Raw genomic sequence first — 24,124 nt, 5'->3', positions numbered from 1 at the left:
AATCCTTCTTATGCATAGTTAGTGAGTTATAATATCAAAACACTTAATTAACCTAAAGAGTTATGAGTGACTTTTTTTTGTTGATAGCTAGTTTTATACAAAAGAGCTGAATGAACTAGAATTAATTATAAAAGAGCACTCCAAGTACTTTCCTTGGAAAGAAGACAATTCCCTTGGAAAAGTTACCCTCTTTTTTTAACATTTCTTTGTTTGGGCTTGTTTAATTTTAAAAGAATGCACATTTAATGCTTGATGTCAGTACTTTATGACACTTGTAAGCAAGTTATCTACACAAGAATAAATTCCTTGTATCTTCATGGATCAAGGTAGTAATTACACTTCATAATAACAAAATTGACAATGTAACCACTCTCAAATGAGCATTTAAAATTTCAAAAAACTACATTGAAATAGGTATGAAACAATATATATCAAGAATCATATATACCACGAAAGTAAAATGCCATTGCCCCCATGCCCCCACACATTCTCAAGGAATATGATCACAATAATTTAATAACCTATAAATGCCCCCAAACCATAGGCCTTATTAGGGAGTATTAAACTGACTTCTTATTACTTGTGCAAATGAAAAGTCCTTTCAATGCTAATAATCATTCTTAAAGAGCAAGGCATTCTCTAGTACATTGATATAAATATGCTATATTGAAGCTCTCTTTTGAGTCAAAGAAACTAGACACCATAAGCAAGATTGAAAAATTAGCCATGTAATATTGGGACACCTACAACATGATACAATACAATAATCTTCAGAACGTTTTCTTCCCCGACCTTCATATGTACCTAATAAAATTTTGATCTTATGAATTGAAGGGATTGTATTTTGCAAGGAACCTAATTCTTTAAGCAAAACATACAAATCACACTTTAACCCCATCAAAAGTAGTTGGTAGCTATAGTGATCATCCATCACAATAATTAAGTGGGAATTACATGTGAGAAATGAGATTTCTTAAGGTCTATTTTCTCTCGAAGTATAAATTGAATAGTACATAATAAAACATCCTAAAAATATTTCTTTGCCTCTCATAAGATCTCATGAGATTGAATGAACATTGAATAATCCAAAAAAAATTGTGTTTTTTATATACCCATTGCTACAACTTCTCTAGGTGGGACTTTGTTAGAATTGATTTCTACTGATAAATTAGAAATCTTCCTAGAATTATCTCTTTAAAAATCTTAATGAAAATTGGATATATTTCCAAAAAAAACTCCCAAAAAATTCACTAGCCTGAATCCAATCTAACTTGTTTATATATGCCATTAGGATGTCAATTAGGCCTTTAACTTGAAGTTATAGATCTTCAAGAAGTTTTGGAGATCATGTTGACCTGGTAATTAAGCTTTACCGATATAATGAACCAAAAGCCAATGAAAGTCTATAAATTAAAATAATTACAATATATTTAAGATACAAGACCAACTAGAAAAGACTTTCATGGCTATAATGATCGTTGAAATATCATGGTGACTTTGATGATGAAATAACTATTAAAAAAATTAAAAAGGCAATGATAGGACAAGCAAATGATGAGTTTTCGCATAGGGAAACGAAGAGCGAGTTTGCTTGTATCATGCCCAATTGTACCAATTCTAGAATTTTCTAGTCCAAAAAAAAAGGACCATGTGCATAGATTTTTGTTACTTGGTAGAAACATATCACGCGATTAGTACAATTTAGTTTAAACGTTATTTTTAATCAAGTTTTTCTTAAATTAAGGTGTTTGATATAGTTTTGTTAGTGTATCTAAGAATTTTATATTAAAATGTTCCTCATATTGAGCTCCGGTGGTACATTAACATAATTATAATGTGCAATCTTATGCTGTTGCCAGTTGTTGTTGATGCTGCAAATGTTTGAGCACACTATCTTCGCACACATGAAAGCTATACAACACATTGTTGTAGGTAACATCTTGGTATTCTTGGATTATATATTGCAAGCATGCTATGAAATTTGAAAAGGAAAAAGGCAAGCAAGTGTCTAAAAAGAATGATGAGGGCCATAATCTTGGGGTTGTGTGAGGGGGCTGATACTAAGTTGAATACAAGAGGGTGAGATTAAGTGGGAATGGGGGGTAGATAAGGGGAAGTTAATTCATGGAAAGTTTGGAGAAGAAAGGAGAGAAGACTTGTTGGTGGTCAAAAATTTACGGATTGAAAGAAAGGCAACCGACCTTACTTTTTTCCTTCTTCTTCTTCTAAGGTGGACAAGACGGGATCATTATAACAAATTTGAACTAGTAGACCTAACCTTTGTGGCAAGGAGGGAAGAGAGAGAGAGAGAGAGAGAGAGAGAGAGAGAGAGGAACAATCGCAAGGTTATGATTTGCACCCACAAGGGATTGTGACGAGAGAGAGAGAGAGAGTGTGAGCCCATCAGAGCAAATGCTCCAGTACGGGTTTTGGAGAAATAATTGACGTCGACGAGGCGATCTAGGGCAGTAAGGGCACGTAATGGGCTGAAGAGAGTGCGTCAACTGCGTGCATGCAAGATGGTCATGGTACAAGTACGAGACTTCTACCACACGTGCATCTACTGAGGGGAGAGCGAGGGCCCAAGCCCTAATGGGTTGCTTTGAACCAGCTGTGCGCTACTTCCCGTGAAGCTTGAGCTCTTTTAATCGAAGATACACACCGTTTGGAGGTGGGTTACTGTTTCTCATGATTATGCACAGCTAGCGCTCTCTCACTCTCTCTCTCTCTCTCTCTCACACACACACACACACACATAGCTTTGTTTTATTGAGCCGATTAGAGTGGCGCAGCGCTCGCTTTCCCTCTCTACAATAGGGCTGTGAGCGGTCCAGTGGATAAAAGACGGCTCCTCTTCTCTCTCTCTCTCTCTCTCTCTCTCTCTCTCTCTCTCACACACACACACACGCGCACACATGAGCTTCATTCCTCCCTTTTCGCAGGTAGGTGCTTGCGCGGACCACACTCTCTCTCTCTCTCTCTCTCGCGGGAGCGCGAGCGACCTCGTGCAGTATATATCATATCATATCAAGTGACGGGTCCTTCACAGAATTGCTTATTGTAGCAAAAGAAGAAGCAGCAACCGGGCTTGGCTCCCTGGATTTGCAACACAAGTGCATATCATCTCCAATCATTTACTTAACAACCTCTGCATCATATAATTTTCATCACTAATCACGTCCTAATCACTGCCATAATCAAGTGTTTCGCCCCATTTTCAGCATCATCATTGCCCTCAGAGTCGTAATTCTCATCATCGCTATTCCTCATCATAGCTATACCATCGTCAGGACTCAGAAGATTGTATGAGCTCTATTTTGCTATGTCAATAACTAAGTGTGCCCACATGAATTAACAGTAGCTTCGCACCCACATGTACTTAACAGTAGCTTAAGTATTTTTTTTGCTTTTTTGCAGCATCAAGCTCATAATTTTGTCTCCTGTCTCATACGTTTCAAAGGGCCCACGTATTAAAGACAATGAGGAAGCGACTTTGGTCACCCGACGAGGATGAGAAGCTACAAAAGTATGTGTCTCAGCATGGATTTGGCAATTGGAGTGAAGTGGCAAAGAAAACAGGTGATACTTTACTACATCTGAAGCACCATTGTAGCAACCCTAAATCTGTACTTGAAACAGGTTGTACATCCGAAGCACAATGTTAGCAACCCTAGTAAATCTGTATTTGAGCATTTCTGATCCTATATTGGTTAGGTTTTTTTGTCTGGCTACTTATATCATTACTGAGGGTTTTCTGCTTTTTTCTGTAATCCACTCAAATCACTTTTCTTTTTCAAGTAATTTTCTTAATATCCATGGTTCTTGTCTCTTTGCCTACTTCCGTCAAGCTGCATATGGAAGTCAGAAAGAGGACTCACAGAGAATGAATAGTCCAGGCGTGTCCATGGCTCTTAGTAAATAATCCTACTTACACAAGAATTTATGTCCGAATACCGCAAGTAGCAGTTGCTAAACGTCCTGGCTACTATTCTCAATTTGTAGTGTTACACTTGAGATCAGGATGGAAAGCGGCGCGGATCATCTTCTACGTCCCAAGGAATTACTACAACAAGATTATGAGCGGCGCCTCAACAAGACAAATATCCACCACCGCAAGCTCTAATTCAAAGCTGAATCATATCTAGCTCACCCCTAGTTCATTGCAGATAATTCCTTTTGTTTGAATGCTAAAGCACTGATGTTATAAATGCCTTGTCCGTATTCTTTGCCTTCTCTGATCCACTACATTGCCATGCATCGACAATTGAGTGGTGCTTCAAACAGTTGAACAATCAGCTTGATCGTTACGACTACATGAAGGGCCAAATATTTATGTATAGATGATTTTATATATTGACAAAAGGGGGCATACAGAGATATGTTTGTATGTATGTGTATGTAGATACAAAGTATTTTTTTATTTGTACACAGATACAAGTAATGGTGGCTAAGATATATTGTAAAGATTAATTGTTTTTTTAAACATGGACTGAATGCTCCATAGGAGCTCGAGTGGGATACTTGCAGAAGCTTTTGCTATATGATGAATCGCATGTGCGCGTAGTTATGTATATATAGCGCATACACAAGCTTTCTCAAGAAAGAAAACAGAATTATAATGGTGGTCTTTTGTCAATTATAGGTCTTCAACGTTGTGGGAAAAGTTGCAGGCTCAGATGGATCAATTACTTGCGGCCGGACTTGAAGCGAGGCAAGTTCTCACCTGAAGAGAAGCTCATCATTGTCAACCTTCAAAAGGTCTTTGGAAACAGGTACTAGTTTCCTAATTATTCAAACATATTTCCACTTTTATATGGCTATCCTCCTTCAATGGATCAGAGAATTGCCTGATAATACTTTCATTGCATATAGTCTAATGTGGCTAGATTCTTGATAAGTTGATCAAACATACTTCAGCTTCTACTCTAATTTGTTGTTATATTCATCCTCATCGTATTGTAAACTACCTTTAGCATTAACATTGTCGCAACACCAAAAATTAGAAGCAATTATCCAATTTGTAATAGAATTGCGGTTGATTATGTTGCGTTTATGTCCAAGAGGTACAATAATCTTGGAGAATTAACCGAGAGCTACTACTATATGGTTACGTATATTGAGTGTAAGGAAGAAGGTTATACAAGGGAGGAAAGGTGCATTCTACAAATAATGGTCCCTTACATTTGATGCATGTAGGTGACGTTTTCTAATTATTACATTACAAGTGAATCTTAGAACTCTCGAGGGAGGGGGGTGGGGGGACCTTGTATGTCGTCGATGTATCACATGCGCTCGATACGAGGGTATTTATAGTTCATATCAATTATAGGTTTATGAAGAAAGAGGGGTAGTTTTATTCTAATCCATAAAATATGTAAACAGGACTTTTAATTAGGTTGTGATTGCACGTGACACAAAAGATTTTGTGAGGTACACCGTTGAGCTCGAACTATAATCAATTAAAGAAATAGGTAGAATTTAATGAGTCTTTTGCAAGTACTCTCTACTTATTGGCTTATGCTTAAAACCAACCTTAACTCATCTAAGATTTCTTCTTCTCATAAATACTATATGGTGGATTTCATACAACCTCATAAGCTTGATTTCACTAAATGTTATCTTAGAATTCTGATTATGGGATTATGGGTTTTTCCTCCTGTTTCGATAAGTATATGTTTACTATTACTAGGGTAGATATATCTTAGAACATTCCCTCTATGTAAATCTACTATGTAACATGCATTCAAGAAACAGTATCAATATTTTATCTCAAAATTTGCCTTGATTGTAATATATATACCTTTTTACCATTCAATTGTAAATTTTGTGAAGCTGCTTAAAGGATACTCCTCTATAAGTAGAAATGTGACAATTTCTAGAATTAAAAATATCTTTTTGTTGTAATGTGAACTTTTTGGGGTTAAAAAAATATGATCTTTGGTAGGATTAAGAGGAACAAGAGAAAACTAAACTTGTAGGATTGTAGCTTAATAAACAAGGGTAGCTAGCATTTTCGCTACCAACTAAGCTAAGGTTATTGTTAATTAAGTAAAAATACATGAAGATTAAGGTGTTTGATGTCACAAACAAGTCACATGACACTTGCATCATCCTATGTAGTTGTAACCTTGCAGATCATGCTACATAACTAGTAATTGCATTGCACAAAAGTGCGAGGAGGCCTTTGTTTGACCATGATCAATACAAGCTCATGGTTCTCATTTTCTTGAGTAACATAGGATTAGTTAGACATGGCTTAGCTTCTTCTACAAATAAAGATGTCCTCCAAGGCAAGCTTGCAATTTTTCACAAAATTCCGATTTTGTTTTCGAAAAGAGACACTAAAGGTGTGTGTTTTCTCTACAAATGGTTTATAATCAGGCTAAAAAACAACATTCTTTCTAGTTCAATGAGGTGATCTTCTCTATTTTTGGAGTTCGCAATATTCATATTAAAAAATCCCATTGAAATCAAACAGTACTCTATATTGACATGAATTGGCAATAGGCTATGACCGAATCGACATGACTAGATCTCCACTTACTACCATTATGCAAAAGCCTTAATCACTCTCTTTTTGCACTCAGCAATGACCATGTTGGCACTTGGTCTCCTCTTGAACATGAAGGTTAGCATTGACTTTTTGCTTGCTAATGACCATATTAGCTCGAGGTCTCCTCTTGGATATAAAGGCTAGAATTTCTTACAATGATCATGTTTTCAATATGTCTCCTCTTGAATATAAAGGTTAGTATTTATTTTTGGTTTGATAATTAACAAGCCTAAAATGATATTAGGGCTTGCTCAAAAGCCTTACTATCATTTGGAAAGAAAGAAACTCCTTGGAAGAGTTTGACATAGTGGTTTCTCAAACTCGATATATGCTGATCTAATGGGCCCCTTTGGAGCTCCGAAGTCATCAAGATGAGACACACTGAACTAGACATGGAACACTTGCCACAATGGGTGGAATCTCTTATTGATGGTTTGTGCCACTTTTTTGAGGGATATTTTTCTTTTACAATAGCGATGGGGCTTTGAGTAGAGAGGCACACGCCACTACCGATATTAGCACCATCTACCTTACTAGTGCTCCCTTCCCCATGGGTAATGCTTAGGCCACACCCACAAAAAAAGACTATCATATACAACGCCCTCAAGTTCTCCAAAGGACAGTTACTATCATTAGGAGATTTACGCCTTACTATCACACTTTTCTACCAAGCTATGGCAATGCTGGCACAAGATGGCTAGTTATAAATATGAAGCTACTGCTAATTCTTTATTTGGCTTCCTAATAATCCGTACTTCTATCATTCGGTAAAAGGAAATAACAAGCCATACTATTTTTTGGTACAAGGGAGTCTAGGTGGTGATTGGGGTATCTATCTACTTGATATTTATATAGTTTTGTTTTCTTTTAAATTTTTATTCATCGTTTTCACTTTTACTCCTAAAAGCCCTATATGATCTTTCACACTTCTTTTAATGTAATCATGCTCTCAAAATTTGGGTTCATTCTATATGTTCAAAATTAATTCTCAACATTTTCAAACATAACATTACTTGGCCCTTTTTTTCAAATATTTCTCACCAAAATTTTTAAGGTAGTGGTTAATTTAATGGCTTAGTTGAATGCTTATTGAAAAAATTAAGTTATAACTAAGCCTCAATGTAGCCAAGACAAGGAAAACTCTACCAGTTCATAAAGACATACAATAAAACTTTTCACTAAACTCTAGCTACCAGCTCATAAAGACATACAATTAAACTTGTCATCAATAAACTCTACCAATTCATAAAGACATACAATAAAACTTGTCAATAAAAGAGAAAAATATGCAAAAAGTGATTATTTGTAGTTTATGGCTTATATATTGGCTCAATGTGTAACCCAACATTGTTCCTTGATTGTATGATACAAAATGCTTGGTAGCTATATCTCTTGAATGATACATGAGTACTATTATTATACAAATGCAGTGAAAATAAGAATCATAGTTAATCAGCGACGTATATATTCTGGTCTTAAATGTTATGAGTCTCTTATAGTGTAAAGATCCATATAGTAATGAATACCTTCCTAATAAAAGTTCATTAATATTATACAATGTTTGTCGAGAGGGGGCACAATATCCACTTCATAATAAATGAAATGGTGCCAGGTGCTCTTACATATACCCTATGAGCAAGAATCCTTCAACTCAAATTTTCCTTAGGTGGTTCACTATATGTAAACTCTCCCTATCACATGTGCTCAAGGTCTACTTTAAAAATCCATGATATGAAGACTTTTCATTAATAAAATGGATCCCTTTCCCGTTCAATCCGTGTAGACATTGTTTGTTAGGTTCCCTTTTGTATGTTAAATAAGAGTCAAATCTAAGGTTTAAAATCTCCTTATGTTGAATTCACTTGTTGTGTTCACATATTAAAGGTGAACCCCCTAGTTAAAGTTATAGCATCTCAAGTAATATTTTCTTTGGTTTACTTATTTGTCAGATTTTTGGGAAGGCCAATTTGCTAAGGGGGTACTTAAGGTCCCCCAGGGTCCAGGCTAGTATATAAGCAACCCCCATTGTATAATAACTAAAACATTTCCTAGTAACTGGTTGGTTGAAAACTCTCTCTCTCTCTCTCTCTCTCTCTCTCTCTCTCTCTCTCTGGGGAAAACCTTGTCTATATTACATTGTGTATACATTCTTATTTACATATCCTTTCCTACAAGGTATCAATATAACTTTGCATCTTGTTTTGCATAGACTTAGGCAAAGACATATAGTCCTCTAGAAGCATGGTCTTCAGGAGACCCCATAGTAGTGGAAATGCATGGGAGTGCTTATCAAATACTAGTGAGTTCCTAGCTTGCCATAAAAATGAGAGCATCCATACTCTGATAGACAACAAGCACAATTCAAGACCCTCTTCATCAATTTAAAATGACCCAGAAAGCATTCTAAAGTTGGTAATGTTGATCTATCAGCACATCATACAATAATCCTGAAGAGTTTTCCACCATATCCTTAATTGATTACAATTATTTAAAAAACAAGTTTTCATAGACTCTAGCTCGTTACATCTGACATAAGGTCCTTGCATAACATTTTTCCTAGCCAGCAACTCCCCAATTGGTAAGGCACCAATCATAACTCTCCACATAAATAATTCATGTCTATAGGCACAATGTACATCCTAATTGAACTGGATCCTCTACAACCACCATTGACTAGTTTTGGCAAATGTCCATATCCTATTGCATCTCACATGAATAGTACTGTCAGGCAGCAACAACATCTAATAAAATATTCTGGTAGTAGAGGTCCACCAATTAGCAGAGGAGTTTGGTAGTTCCCTATCTCTGAATCTCTAGTTGAGTTTTGATTACAAAGAATCTTAATGTTAAAGACATAAGCACAAAGCAAATCCCAGGCCACCCGGAGTCCATTTTCCCAGCCTGAAGATTCTCCTGGAAACCAAAAAAGAAACAACCTTGTTGTTAGAGTCCACAACTTGTTCAATTACATTGACCCCTTTTTTGGGATTTCTTCCCCAATAACAAGACAAGAGATTTTTTTAAAACAAAACTCCAAAAGCAAGATTCCACACTTAAGGGAGTCCTAGCCCTTCCATCCCACACCAACTTAGAACATACATCTTTCCATAATCTAACAGGCATATTACAAGTTATAGTTTCAAAGGAGCAACAGAAAAAAGTTTATCGGGGGATACCATATCCCAATAGCCATGGAAATAAACAACTTCTTTGTCAATCAAAAACCAGAGCAACCTCGATCAACATTTATGAGAGTTCAACATATGTTTAAGGAGGGTAACTCCTCTAGCTTGCATATGCAATTTGAGATGCAAAATCCACAATCCTCCTAGTTCAATAGGCAATGCAACATAATCCCAAGCTAGCCAGTCTTCATGATTAGATCCCCATAAAAAAATCAAATACATGGATTTGAACTTATTCAAATCCATGTATAGATCCCCATAAAAAAATCAAATACATGGATTTGAACTTATTCAAAGCCAAATTAGACCAATCGAGTAGAGGCAATAAAAAACAACAAATAAGGCACCAAAATAGATTGCATGATCCTAACCCTCACATGAAAAGGCCACTCATCATAGTGTTAGCTGAAAATTTTAGAGCATACACTACCTCTACCCAGTTAGTCACTTGTTTGGAGGTCACATCCACACCTATTGCAAATGCCTAAAAATTGTACCCCTACATATCCTTTTCCTTCTCCAAATGGAACTATTAAAATTGTCTGCAAACATATCTATAAGGTTTGATTTATCTAAGTTTATCTCTAACCCTACTTCAAATGAGTAAATAATCAGATAGTTCATGCATTTCCCAATGTTTGCATTATCAGCTTGCAGAAAAGTGATGGTGTCATTGGCAAACCCCAAGGCCACCACATGTTCTTGCCCAATTTGTAGCCGTTTTAAATTTCCCTTGATTAGCTTGGGCAGTAAGAAAATGAAACAGAGTGTGAGTAGACACTGCAAATAGTGAAGGACTCAATGGACACCCCTATCTTATTGACCTACATATCTGCACAAAGTCAAAAAGTCTCCCATCAATCATGATGTTAGATGAGGCCCCCAACCACATCAACAATATACATGAAGATATTCTATTTCCAAAGCCCATCTTTCTAAGAACCCTAACCACAAAATCCCATATGACAGAGTCAAAAGCCTTGGAAAAATCTAGCTGCAGTAGAATTACTTTCTGGCTTGTTTTTTTTACATGCCTCAATACCCATTATCACAGTCAAAATGTTATCTAGTATGGATCTTTCCCCTACGAACCCATCTTGAGCTTCATGCAAGTGTTTCCTTAGAAAAGGTGAGATTCTTATAGCTACTGACTTGGCCAATAGTTTGTACAGAATACCCATCATTATTATAGGTCTCCAATCTAAAAGGGAGGCAAAAAGTCTTCTTGGGCAACAACTTGATGAGTTCTTGTTTCAACAGAGGATCCATGCATTGAGTTTGCCAAATATGATTTATCACTGTCAAGATCAATGGGCTCAATTGCCTCCAGTAATCCATCACAAATTCTTTAGTGAGACCACATCCCGGGGAGGTCACCTAATACAAATGTAACCTATCATGTGAGTTCAACAAAAGGGTATTTAAAGTTCTTGAAAATTACAGAAACATATATATAGAAGGGCATTATTTTTTCAAATTTGAAAAAAACTCACAGATTTTAAAAGAAAAGGGTACATTAAATTCCTAACAAAATTCACACATAAGGGGTTTTACAAACATGTCTTGAACGCACGTGATATGGTAGTTTTACACATAGTGAACCCCCCGAGGACCACATACACTTGGTGTTTTTTCTTTTTCCTGTTTCTTCAATGCCCATAGTAATACAGTTTCCTCAAACGGAGCTTCCAGTATATTCGCATTGATTTTCTCAATGGAACGATCCATTATTAATAACACTAACTCAATAGCTTGCTGCCTCTGAGGAGACTCGTCCACTTCCATTCAAGATTGACTCATAATATTGCTTACATTCCTTCATTATTGCATTTGGTTCTGGTACAACCTACCCATCTTCCTTGATAACCCTATTGATGCATTGTCTAGTATGCTTGGAGTGCAGTTTACTGAAGGACACCTTGCAGGACCAATGCACATCTTTCAGGTCGTTTTGTCTACATAGATATCTAGGTGTTGATACCAACTATGTATCAAATTGCCTTAGCACGTGTCTAGCTGTCCTCAGCCTCTCTATGGAATCCTCAGATAATTTTGATACATCCTCGGACACTACATTCTTCTCTCTCTCTCTCTCTCTCTCTCTCTCTCTCTCTCTCTCTCTCTCTCTCTCTCTCTCTCTCTCTCTCTCTCTCTCTCTCTCTCTCTCTCTCTCTCTCTCTCTCTCTCTCTCTCTCTCTCTCTCTCTCTCTCTCTCTCTCTCTCTTTGGGAAAACTTGTTCTTTATATTACAATAATTTACAATTTTTTGTCACACTGATAGCTTTTGTATGATCCATACCACTTTGTCTCTGGCTTGATCTGTTAAAGAGAGAGCATCTTCCATCATCATCCTATCTCTAATGACAAACATGGGAACTGTATGATTGACACTCTGGCCCCGATCAAATGTACATTGATTTCTCATATTCCATCTCTCTCTCTCTCTCTCTCTCTCTCTCTCTCTCTCTCTCTCTCTCTCTCTCTCTCTCTCTCTCTCTCTCTCTCTCTCTCTCTCTCTCTCTCTCTCTCTCTCTCTCTCTCTCTCTCTCTCTCTCAAGCGATGTTTCATCTCGGCTCTTATATTACATTTTGTACAAAATTACATATTTAGCATAATCCTTTTGTAGGAAGGATTATGGTAGTGGCCAGTAACCATGAGGTCTTCTCTAATCCTAGTTCTAATGAGCTCCAATGGGAATGAGCATTTGTAAGCAACCTAATGATCAAACGTAGCAGCATTCCTTCTTTTCCAAATAAAGGAAATCATCCATACTCTGAGAGAGGTTATATGAAAATTCATAGCATCATCTGGTATTTGGGCAAACCCAAAAATCACTGTAAACTTAGTAAGCCTTGTCCACCAATGATACACCCACAAGCTGCATAACGATTTTCACCACCACTAATCCACATACTTGCAATTCCAAAACATGTATTTAAATGTTTCAGGCTTATTTCCCCTGGGACAAAGCCCCATGGACATTTTCTTCTTAAGCAACAGTTGTCCAACAGGAAGTGCTCGTATAAGTGCTCTTCACAAAAGGATCTGATGTTTGAAGGAGCAAGGGAGGTTCCAAATAGCAACAAGCCTACCTCATCACTAAGTGTCAAATTTTGTAAGGTCCCATGCTTTGTTACATCTCACAACAATATTAGATTCTGGAAGGATAAGTTCATAGAACCTATTCGTCATACTGGTCCACCAATTAGCTGATGAGTCAGGCAAGTTCCAGTCTCTAAATCGATCCACAATGTTTGTGTTAAGAGGAAGAGGCATCCTATGTACATGTGCACAAAGCATATTCCATGGGTATCTAAGCCCATTCCCCAATATGAACTGCCTCCTTGCCACCATAAAAGCAACATAGTTGTTGTTAGTGTCCATGGCATGATCAATTGAACTAACCCCCCGTCTCTACATAACAAGGGCATTTTTCCCCATCAAAAGAGCAGGTGCCTTTTTAAACACATCTCCAGAAAATGTTCTCTTTCCCAAGTGAGTGTCATGTATATCTTCCCTGACCCTTCCAAATAAGATAAGAGAATACAAGTTTATATGAGACAATAAAAAATTGACCAGTACTAGAAGGAAGTTTAGCCGGTGCTGCAAAAAATATTTTATCCCATGCAGGCAATTGCCGTTGCCCATGAAAATACACCACTGCATAATCTGTTAGCTTCCAAACAATCATCCTGGCCCATATGGTATCTTTGGCAATCCTGTGCTTGATCAAGCTTGCCCTTGTAGCATGCATATGGGTGGTCAAGTTGAGGACATCAAGCCCCCCGTGGGAGTAGGGCATAGCGATAATGGACCAAGAAATCCATGCAAGCTTATTTCCCCAGAAAACATTCAGTAGAACAGAGTCAAAATTTTAAAGAGTCTTTTTAGACCAATCAAGCAGTGGAAAAAAGTAAAGAGTGTAGGGAACGAAACTGGCATGAATAATTTTAAGCCTCACATGTAGTGGCCATTCTTGGCAATGCCAATATGCACATTTCCTCTGCACTTTTTCCAGTATCCACTCAGTCGTATTCTTTTGGGACATAGCGACCCCGACAGGGTACCGTAGATGTCTAGCGTCCTCTAGGGATTCTTTCTTTGTCCCAAATTAATTTTTCAAAGCTCTCTTTAGAGATGTCAATCAGATGGGATTTCCCCAAGTTCAAGTCCAGACCAACATCTAAAGAGTACAACTTCAAATAATTCATACATTTCCCTATGTTGACATTCTCAGCTTGCAAAAAAGTGATTGTATCATCAGCAAACCCCACATCAGTAATATGATCCTCCCCCAACTTAGTACTTGAATGTTCTCGGACTGGGCCTAGTAAAGCCAAGAATAATACAGTGGGTGTGTCGACACAACAAAAAGCAAAGGGCTAAGGGGGAAACCCTGCCTGACTAAGTTCCCAATGCGTATGCCAGAGGAACATCTCCGATAGAAGATAAGTCTAGAGATAGCATCTTGCCCCAGGAGGAATATACATCCAACCATTTTGGGTCCAAACCCAAGCTTTGAGCATTACCAAACATATGAACTCCCAATTAACATTATCAAAAGCCTTAAAAAATCCCAGTTGAAGCAAGACAAGTTTTTGATTATTTATGTGAGCAGCTTCCATACCGAGCATGACTATGAGAATGTTATCATATATGGACCATCCATTGAGGAATCTAGATTTAGCATTGTGTACATGCTTCTGCAAGAAGGGGGAGATCCTGATTGCAATTACTTTAGCTAGTATCTTATACAAGATCCCCATCGTAGTTATTGGTGGGTGAAAGCATGTTAACGTGTCATGCTTTTTCATGTCCCGGACAATGCTAACTAGCATAATTTTGACATATGCTAACTAGTACAGTAACATGAGCTACATCTCCAAGATCTATGACGTATGATATATCAGTAGAAAGCTCTTGAAACAAGGAATCCAAATGTACAACTTCCGACAAATTTTGATATTATTTGTAAAAATTTTACCGGTCGCCCAACTTTTCTAAGATGTGCTAACTTGAAAATGCTAACTAGCACAAAAAGCGCGACAGGTTAACATGCTTTCACCCTGGTCTCTTCTAAGATAAGAGGGTACAAAAGTTTTGCTTCGAAAATAGTTTGGTGCCTTGCTTAAGGCTAGGGTGCATGTATTGAGAGTACGGGATGGAATTAATAAGACTCAAAATGATGTCTTTGAGGTTATGCCAGTACTCCAACACAAATTATTTGGAAAGACCACACAAGCCTGTGTCTTATCATTAGGCAGTTTCTCTAATGCCCATTTCAATTCTTCCACTTGAAAGGGTTGTTCAAGACTTTGGGCATTGGAGCTCAATACATGAATCCACAGCCTCAAGCATAAGGGCCATGGCTTGTTTCCTGGCAGAAGAGGTATCGTGAGTTTATTTAAAAGAGCCTCACAATAACTAGTTGTATTGTTCAAAATATTTTGGGGATCTGTTATAACTATTCCATCCTTGTCCACAAGATTATTCATACATTCCCTAGTGTGCTTCTATTTTAGCCTAGCAAAGAAGGCCTTAGAGGTACAATGAGTGTCTTTGAGCTCTCAAGCTCTGCATAGAAATCTTGCCCTTCTTGCCAAATCTGCCTCATAATCTTGTAGTACATGTCTTAATTCAAGTAGTTCCTACATTTGGGCATCTGTAAGGTGTCTAACATCCCCGTTAACCACAACATGAATACATCGGATTGTAGTCGTTTCCTTGCATTTCTTCTCCTCGGCTATATACTTCCCCACATTCCTGATACAATCCTGCATCCTAGCACAAGAGGAGTTCCGTACATTTAGGGGGGAGTCTTGCTCCCTTTTAACTCTGTCAATCATATTATGAACTGATGATTTAAACATAGGGTGCTTCAGTAAATTGTTATTCACCATTAAACGTCTTTTTAGCTCTATATCAGACATGTTTGACATGGCAACATTGTTGCTAAGATGTAAAATCAAGGGAAAGTGGTTTGAGATTGAAATGTGCACACCAACATGCATAACATCTCCTTCAAGCAACCTGTTTGATTAATAGTGTACAATTTGTCCAGCCTAGACCAGGATGAGACATGGCTTAGAGAGTGAAAGGTGTAACCAATATTCTGTTGGGTACCTAAGGTCCAAAGAGCTTGGAGATAATAAACTCCTAGCAATTGATCCCAATATAAGGGAGATGAAGATGCTTTGTTTGGCTTGGGAGTGTGAAGCCAAAAACAAATGCAAGATCTCACAAAAGGACAAAGGAAAAGGTAAACTTGACAGAGAGACCGATGATAAAAATACAACTCAAATATCGGTGTGGTACATGTGGCAATGTCCACATCGGTCAAGACACCAAATTTCTATTCAGGTGGTCGTTGCCACAATTAGCTTCAACAAGGGAGAGGCTTGTCAGTGGTAGAGAGGGGCAAACAATGCTCCCTACAAATGATTTTGATCCATGTGTCGGAGTTGAAGTTAATGGTGCTTGACCCCATGGGTCAAAGTTCAAGGCATATGCATCTAGCAAGAAGCCAATGCGACGTATACCAAAAACTATGGATGTGTCCATCAATCCAGTTTTGTTGCCCGTATTATGGACACGATGTGTTCTAGAAGCTCATTGTCTAGAATGTGATGGACATGATGTGCTCGAGCTGATGTGCTCATAGTTCACGAGTGGGGATTCTTGGACATAGTGTGGTTTACAGTTCAATTTTTGTGAGGTAATTGATGCTCAAGATGATATTTTTCTAAGGCAAAAAGTTGGTGGTAGCACAACTGAGGTGATGTGTACAATTGCTCAAGTGTCCATGGTAGCTTCTACATCGACTTGGTCTTCCTACATATGTCCACTATGAACTGCAGAGAGGGTGTTAAAGTTATAGCATCTCAAGTGAATGTCCCAATATCTATTTTGGCTTTAGGCATTTATTTTACTTATTTGTCAAAGTTGTGGGTAGGGAAATTTCCCAAGGGGGGTACTGAAGTCCCCCATACTAGTTCTTATACAAGCATCATCTTTATATAATAAATAATTCATTGCTAAGTTGGTTGGTTCAACAATCTCTCTCTCTCTCTCTCTCTCTCTCTCTCTCTCTCTCTCTCTCTCTCTCTCTCTATCTATCTATCTATCTATCTATATATATGTGTGTGTGTGTGTGTGTGTGTGTGTGTGTGTGTGTGTGTGTGTGTGTGTATATTCTCCGCATTGCTCTAAGCTTCCCCATTGTCGAGTTCCCCCCTCCTCCTTTCCTTGAGGATTTTTCATAAGGGATGGAGTGACAATCATTCCTTGTTTGTCCCTACATCTACATTTATGCATTATTGAAAAATCATAAAATCAATAAAAGCTCGAATAGTATGTGATGATAAAGTAAACTAGTTATTGACATTCTTGATTTTTAAGAAGAAATGGCTTCAAAGGCCACTCTTTAGGCAACCTAAACATAAAACCTTATAATTTTTTTACAAACATGAGAAAGACATGTCAAGTATATGCATTGCATGTATATCACTAATGATACTATATATATGTGCTTATCAATATCTATAGCTGGCATATAATAACGAAGATTCACGTTGATTAAAACCAACTTATTATCACACGTCAATTAAAATGAATGGTAATTTTGTTGAGTTAACATAAGTAGCTATAAGGAAATTGAAAGTCATCTCTAGAATACAAAAAATCACTAATTAGGTGATTGCAATTAAAATGATCACAACCTCATCAACTAGAACAACCAAAAATTTTCATATTGGAACAAGAAAAAACATCATCATGTGGAATAATAACCTCAACTAAATTATATCAGTTGTTGCTAGAGATGTGTCCTTCACAACCAATTTTTCTTAAAGCATGCAGGACATAAAGTCATCATCAAAAGAGATGATTCAAGCCATGACATGAACTAATCATTCATTTAAAATAGAATTAATTGTAAGAAATAGCATTGATAAGCAGAAAAGTAATGATAGCATGACAATCACAATCTTAGGGAGGTCACCTAATAGAATTGTATCCTATCAAGTGAGTTCAAAAGAAGGGTATTTAAAGTCACTAATATATATATATATATATATATATATATATATATATATATATATATATATATTGTGGTGTGTGGTCGTGTAAGTAGAGTCCAACCACCTAGTGTGGGAGGACTCGTGGTAGATCTTGGTAGAAGCCATTCTTGGCATGTACTCTCTCTATACTTAATATAAGGAGCTGCTCTCGGATGCAGGAGGCAGACTCAGTTTGAGCCTAATCCTGTGTACACTGCCACATTGGTGGAGGCAGCGGGCACCATTTCTTGATCGTTATTTCTTTCATTTCTTGCTACGCACTGCATAGGCGATGGCATTCACCTTAGAGCCATACTAGAGCCCTTCCTTCCCTCGCCTCGCTATCCCAGCCTCTCTTCCTTTTGTTCTTGAAAGCTATACCTAGTCTTCGAGTCCCTCTTCTGCTAAAGGCGGAGCTCTGCGAGCTTGCTTCCTTCGAGAATAGTTCTTCGCTTTTCGGTGCCGTCATCATCGCTGCTGTAAAGGTTGCCCCAGCATCTCCTCCTCTTGCAGCGAAGAAGATGAAGAAGGATGTATCGGAGAAGGCCAAGTTTGCCACAGCAAGGAGAAAACCTGAACCTGCTCACCACTGCTCAGATTCTAACGCATCTTTGGCCCACTACTGTGCTCGCCTTATCACCCTCAACAACACGCATGAAGACAGTGCTGCAAGAAAGTCTTGCCATGAACTTTGAAATGCTACCAAAAGATAGAGCAGAAGCTTGCCATGCACCTCCAGCTTGTATTGTAGCGAACAGTCAAAAGACCCTTCAAGCTGTTCCTCGTCAGGAATCAAATCCATGAAGGGCTTACTCCTCTACCACATGGAGACTCAAGTCCACATATTCACGAGGATCTCAGGAGTAGAACAAAGAAAGAGAGCCAAAAAGGAGTTACTGCAACAACATTGCAGAGGTGCCTTTTTTGCCGACAGGAGCTGCCTCATGAATTGTAATAAGTGATGGCGTTTTCACATTTTGTTATTTGCATCAAGGTTTTTTAGTTTATCCCCCAAGCAAAAGTTTCTCTAGTTCTTCAATAAAGAACCATTGCACCAAACCCCTTTGATGAGATTCAATGTATGTCACAAAAAGATCCCATCTTAACCAATGCAGTCTTGTAGTCATTCCTCGTGTAGCCATTAGCATCGGGATAGCGACCTGATGCTTTGCCTATGTCGGGATGTTGTCTTTGTCAAGTCGAGTCCTCTCAGAACCTAGCCACTAAGCCGTTGTAAGCTCACTCCCCCCGAATGAGGCGTTGGAGTTGATGCAGTCCTTTCAGTCATGTCGAGTCCCTACCCAGCCCAAAACTCTAAAAAGATGTCCATCTTGTTCTCCCTAAGGGGGGAGGTGTGGTGTGTGGTCGTGTAAGTAGAGTCCGACCACCTAGTGTGGGAGGACTCGTGGTAGATCTTGGTAGAAGCCATTCTTGGCATGTACTCTCTCTATACTTAATATAAGGATCTGCTCTCGGATGCAGGAGGTAGACTCATTTTGAGCCTAATATATATATACATATATAATTTTTTCAAATCTTAAAAAAACTCATAGTTTTTAAAAGAGAAGGGTACATTATATTCTAGAAAATTATTCACAGATAAGGGGTTTTACAAACATGTCTTGAACTCTCATAGAATATGATAGTTTTACATATAGTGGATCCCCCCGAGATCACAATTCATTGTGCCCCTAATGTCCAATAATTCTCAATTGTTATTGTTACCTTATCAAAAAGTGTTCGGTGTAGCTATATATGAAGGTGCAAAACCTTTGGTTGTGAAAGTTCATGACAAGAGTCACAAACACTTTGTGAAAAAGTGTCTATGGATTTCACCAATTGCAACCCTCTTCCCAAAGAGGTATAAAATTCTAAGAGCATTCATGATAGAGAAGTTAGAAACACTCTTTATTGTTGTGCTTGGAGTACACTTTCTTTTGTAAGCAAGTTCGTGAAGAAAGATCACAAATTCACAACAAATAAAACAACAATTCAAAACACTTAAGTTTTAGCCATCAAACCTCAACTTCCATAAAAGCACAAATCCCATCCACAACTTAAACATCTTTCATGGAATTTTTTAGCCTCACTTCTAGTTACATAGTCGTAACTTCAAACTGTTCAAAGGAAATCATGAGCTTCCACCTTTATCATGATCATTTTTACAAGGATTTAATCTTCCATATTGAATCCCACACACCATTTTTATGAAGGGAAACGGTAACTCACTTCTTGCAAGCTTAGACACAAGACAGCGGAGAGGCAAGATTGCACTACACATTCATATAGTAGCCATGAAGTGAAATACATAGAAGGAGAACACTACAGGTTTTTTCATCCATAAGAGGGCTACCATAAGAGGAAAATATATTTTTTCCCATGTCCAAAGTGATGACGTGCCAAGTTTTGGGCCTTTGATGCGAATTTTGGCAAGAAATGACATTTTTTAACCCGAAAAAGACCATATTTGATGTAAAAAAACCCAAACCAGAGTCGCAAAAATCCCTAAATTTGTGGGGTCACTTGCATAATCATAACAAGGATAGATATGCATCAATTTTTATCAATTGCTATTATTAACAATTTTTGTGTGCATCAACCTTTGTAGATGAGATGCATGTGCCACCATGAATTCCTTGGAATATGTACATTATCAAGCCAAATAAGAAATGACATCCAAGCTAGGAAACATGCAGCGGTTCCACATCAAGCGCCATTACTCCCTAGATAGGTAATAGATGACCAAAAAACCATACTAGCCGCTTTAGCATGTAGTGGAATATGTACATTATTATTTTTATTTCCTTCTATCAAAAAGTGTCAAAATGAAAGGTGAATTTTTTTATTTCACATTGTGTATATGCCACAACATGAAATTCACCCCCTCTAAACCTGAACATCCTCCGGTATGTGCCACAATAGTCTTTGTTAAGAATCAAAACTCATGGTCAAACACCGTATCTTCACTTTCATCCTTAGTTTGCGTATAGTTGGATCCACCATTCTCTCCACTTAGCTGTGCATCAAATGGATCACCATCCTCTCATCTTTGACAAACGCAGCCCTAGCTTCTTCCTATAATGGGAATTTTCATTTCTATCCCATCTAGCTCACGCAAGGTGTAAGTTGCAATTCCATGAACATAATAACATAAGCCTGCAAAAAAACTCTTTGCAAGATTTATTATTGTAGAGTACTAGTTTGCAAGGCTACTATCATACACCAACACCCAATCACCTTCTTCAATAGCTTTTGGTTTGAGCCTATGTCTCTTGTCAAATCTATCTTTGTTTTTCTACCTTGCATCCTTTAGTCAAGGTTTTGCAAGCTCAATGTCTTCATGCATTCATTCCTATTTTTGTATGTGCAATGCAATAAGGTCTTCTCTACTCATTCCATCTTTGCATGGCAGCACATTCCATGAAAGTACTACCTATTCAATTGGCATCATAGGTTTTTGAACATACATCAATTCAAAAGGCATATAAACTATGTGTTGTACGGTCAACCCCATAATGCAAATGGTAGTAGCCTTGGTCACTCTCCAAGCTTGCCTTCACAAGCCTTAGCCAAAGCTTTAATTATTGAAAGATGTCCCCTTTTACTCTTGACATTGCCCTTTGAGTTACAAGCACAAGTTAAAAGCTAGCTTGATGCCCATCCTAGAGAAGAATTCCCTTTCATTAACATCCAAACCTCCTTTGTTTGTAGCTATCTTTCCCACATATCCATAGCAATGGATCACAAAATCAAGAGGAAACTACACACAACTTCTCTATTCTTTGTCCTCAATGCACGCCCTTCAACCTGATTAGAAAAATATTCTCTTGCAAGCACCAAATACCTCATTTTCCAAATTCCAAAAGCATTGTGATCAAGTACACAACCCAATCGATAAGCAAGCCATAGTCCATCACGATGCCATGCATTTGAATACATTTGGCATGTCACACAAGACTCCGCAAACTCAGTCACATTCTTACACATTTCTTTCCACCAATATCTTCCGTTTACTTTGGCAAATGTTGCTTCCCATACATCTCGATGCCTTGCCCATAAAATTTTATGAAAGTCCTTGATAATCTCTTGTTGAGTAACCTTTCACACACTACCCATGAACAATGTTCCATCTCTTCATTTAGGATGTTTTCATAAGTAGCCATCCCTCAAGAAATATCTATATTCTTTTCATAAGTAGCCATCTCTCAAGACATATCCATATTCTTTTCTTCTTATCCTATTAAATTCTTGCTTAGTCCAATCATCCCCAACTTATTCAAGGTACTTAAGTAGTAATTACCTATCAAGATCTATTCACCCTCATATAACTCCTCCAGAAAAAGGACACAAGTGAATATAAAAAAAACATGCATAATTACTCTTTGTATGAGCAATAGTGTAAAGCTTTGTACCTACATCATCTTCCTTAACAATCATGTCATGTTCATCTTCATACTTTGTTCTAGATAGCCAGCGCATTGATGTTCCCCGCAGTATGTTTGAACTTGAGATTCAAGGACTTTATGCAATCTATTCATCACAGCATAGCAATGCTAGAGAGTTGAAGAATTTTAATCATTCCAAGAAGAGGCAAACAATCATTTTTAAAAACCATTGGTGTCCCTATCAAGTACCCCTTGTCACACCTGATTGCAATGACCACTCCCCATGATTTCATTTTATCTGCGCATAATATCTTTGGTGAGAACTCAGATCGTTGGTCCCGAACCTCACCATATACCTTTTTTCTTTGTCGTCATATTGCCCTTTTGACCATTCTGTCCCTATTGGACTCATGATGAATGTCACAATGAAAGGTCTTCATAGTCCATCGTTCTCAAGATTGGTGAATATGAAAGATGTAACTTCTTTAGCTTCCTCATGGCTTTTGTGTGATCTTCCTCCATTGAAGCTTCTAATCTTTCTCAAAAACCTATAAAGAGGATCTGCTACATGTGCATAATGTGGTATCATAATAAGATGGAAAACACAAGCATCGAGAAATCTTTGAACTTCAATTACAGTTGTAAATGTTTCTTTCATGTTTTGGTTTACATCCATCTTTTTTGGACAAGGAATTCTACCATAAGGATTACACATATGCCCCATAGTCAACACTTTATTAACTGCAAATATAGATTATTGTCCTAATAGGGTAATATTAACTTCCTCCAACATTGGAAAAATCTTCTTACAATCTTTGATATGGTTTGCAACAAACGTATGCACTTTCTCAAATCCATAGCTTAATCTTTGTCTTTGTTTTCACATCTTTTGATGGGCACATCATCAAGAAGTGGCATTGTGATTTGAGGTATGAAGTCACATAGAACCTTGCTTATCCCATTCATCATATGCGCAATTTAATTTGGTGCTCCTTGAGGTAAGATACACATCCTTACCAGTCCCAAAGGCATTTTCATGATTGTTAAATTTCTATTTACATCTAGCTCAAATTGATAGTACCCTATGTAGAGATCTCTCGTTGAGTAATTTGACCTGCCTACAAATGCCTTATTCAATTCATCCACAATTTGTCTTGTACCCATACTCTTGATGGTAACCTTGTTTATAGGCTACATGTCTTGTATGAAACTCAGGATCCAAAATACCCATGCCAATCTTCTCATTAAGAATCTCTATTAGCTTTGGCAAATTCACTTTTGGAACTAGGATTGGATGTAGATTCCAAGGTACATGGAGGATAGTGAGAGTTACCATAGGTGCCAGCGAAGGATCAACACACCCTATCCCATGTGATTGAAGAACAAAGTCTTACGATGTCTTGAAAGAATTTCATTTTTAGAACACCTCTTCTCTTCTTCTATTAAAAAATCCTCACAATCAATCTTTAGTTATTTTAAATATTCCATAGGAGGTAAGGCGGATAGTCTCACATTATTTGCCTTGGTTTTATACTTGGTGTCTCCCCACACTTTTGTTCCTTCATTGACATTGACATATTTATGATCTTCAAAAGGCTCAATCACTTCATACATTTCCATAGAGCATACTTTCACAACTTGGATCCCATCATGCATGCTAGAATCCATTATAGCCTCAAGCTCAAACATGGTATCTACATGACAAACTTGTTCAAAGAAACCTAATTTATGCATTCACTATCCTCTATGAAACCATTTTCCTTCATGTGTTTTTGTAAACTATATAAATACTATCATGCACTTATTTTCATATCCTCTTAAGCTTTATAATTCATATTGACCCATGCTCTATTAACCTTGCAAACTTGTAGAAAAAGCTCCTTCACACTTTGGGTTAAGTGAGAACCTTTTTTTTCTTGTACCATTGCAATCCCAATTTACAA

General features: G+C 37.6%; 1 protein-coding gene across 3 annotated transcripts in view; it reads left to right on the top strand.

Moving 5' to 3' along the window:
* The first annotated feature begins 2,279 nt into the window (after nt 1-2,279).
* Nucleotides 2,280-24,124, top strand: part of LOC147417856 (uncharacterized) — a 35,889-nt gene continuing 14,044 nt past the window's right edge. The window contains exons 1-4 of one of the 3 annotated variants that reach the window (XM_086507411.1): nt 2,280-2,671; nt 2,943-3,303; nt 3,418-3,579; nt 4,643-4,772. In XM_086507411.1, the coding sequence (XP_086363537.1) occupies nt 3,480-3,579; nt 4,643-4,772 (230 nt within the window). In that variant the 5' untranslated portion in view covers nt 2,280-2,671; nt 2,943-3,303; nt 3,418-3,479. The remainder of the gene's footprint in view (nt 2,672-2,942; nt 3,304-3,417; nt 3,580-4,642; nt 4,773-24,124) is intronic. The other 2 variants (XM_086507412.1, XM_086507410.1) reach the window with 2 other exon arrangements.

This window comes from Adiantum capillus-veneris, chromosome 30, assembly GCF_014529385.1.
Source record: "Adiantum capillus-veneris isolate H3 chromosome 30, ASM1452938v2, whole genome shotgun sequence".
NCBI classification, from domain to species: Eukaryota; Viridiplantae; Streptophyta; class Polypodiopsida; order Polypodiales; family Pteridaceae; genus Adiantum; species Adiantum capillus-veneris.
The sequence above is the reverse complement of the archived record's forward strand: the minus strand, read 5'-3'. Positions and strand labels throughout refer to the sequence as shown.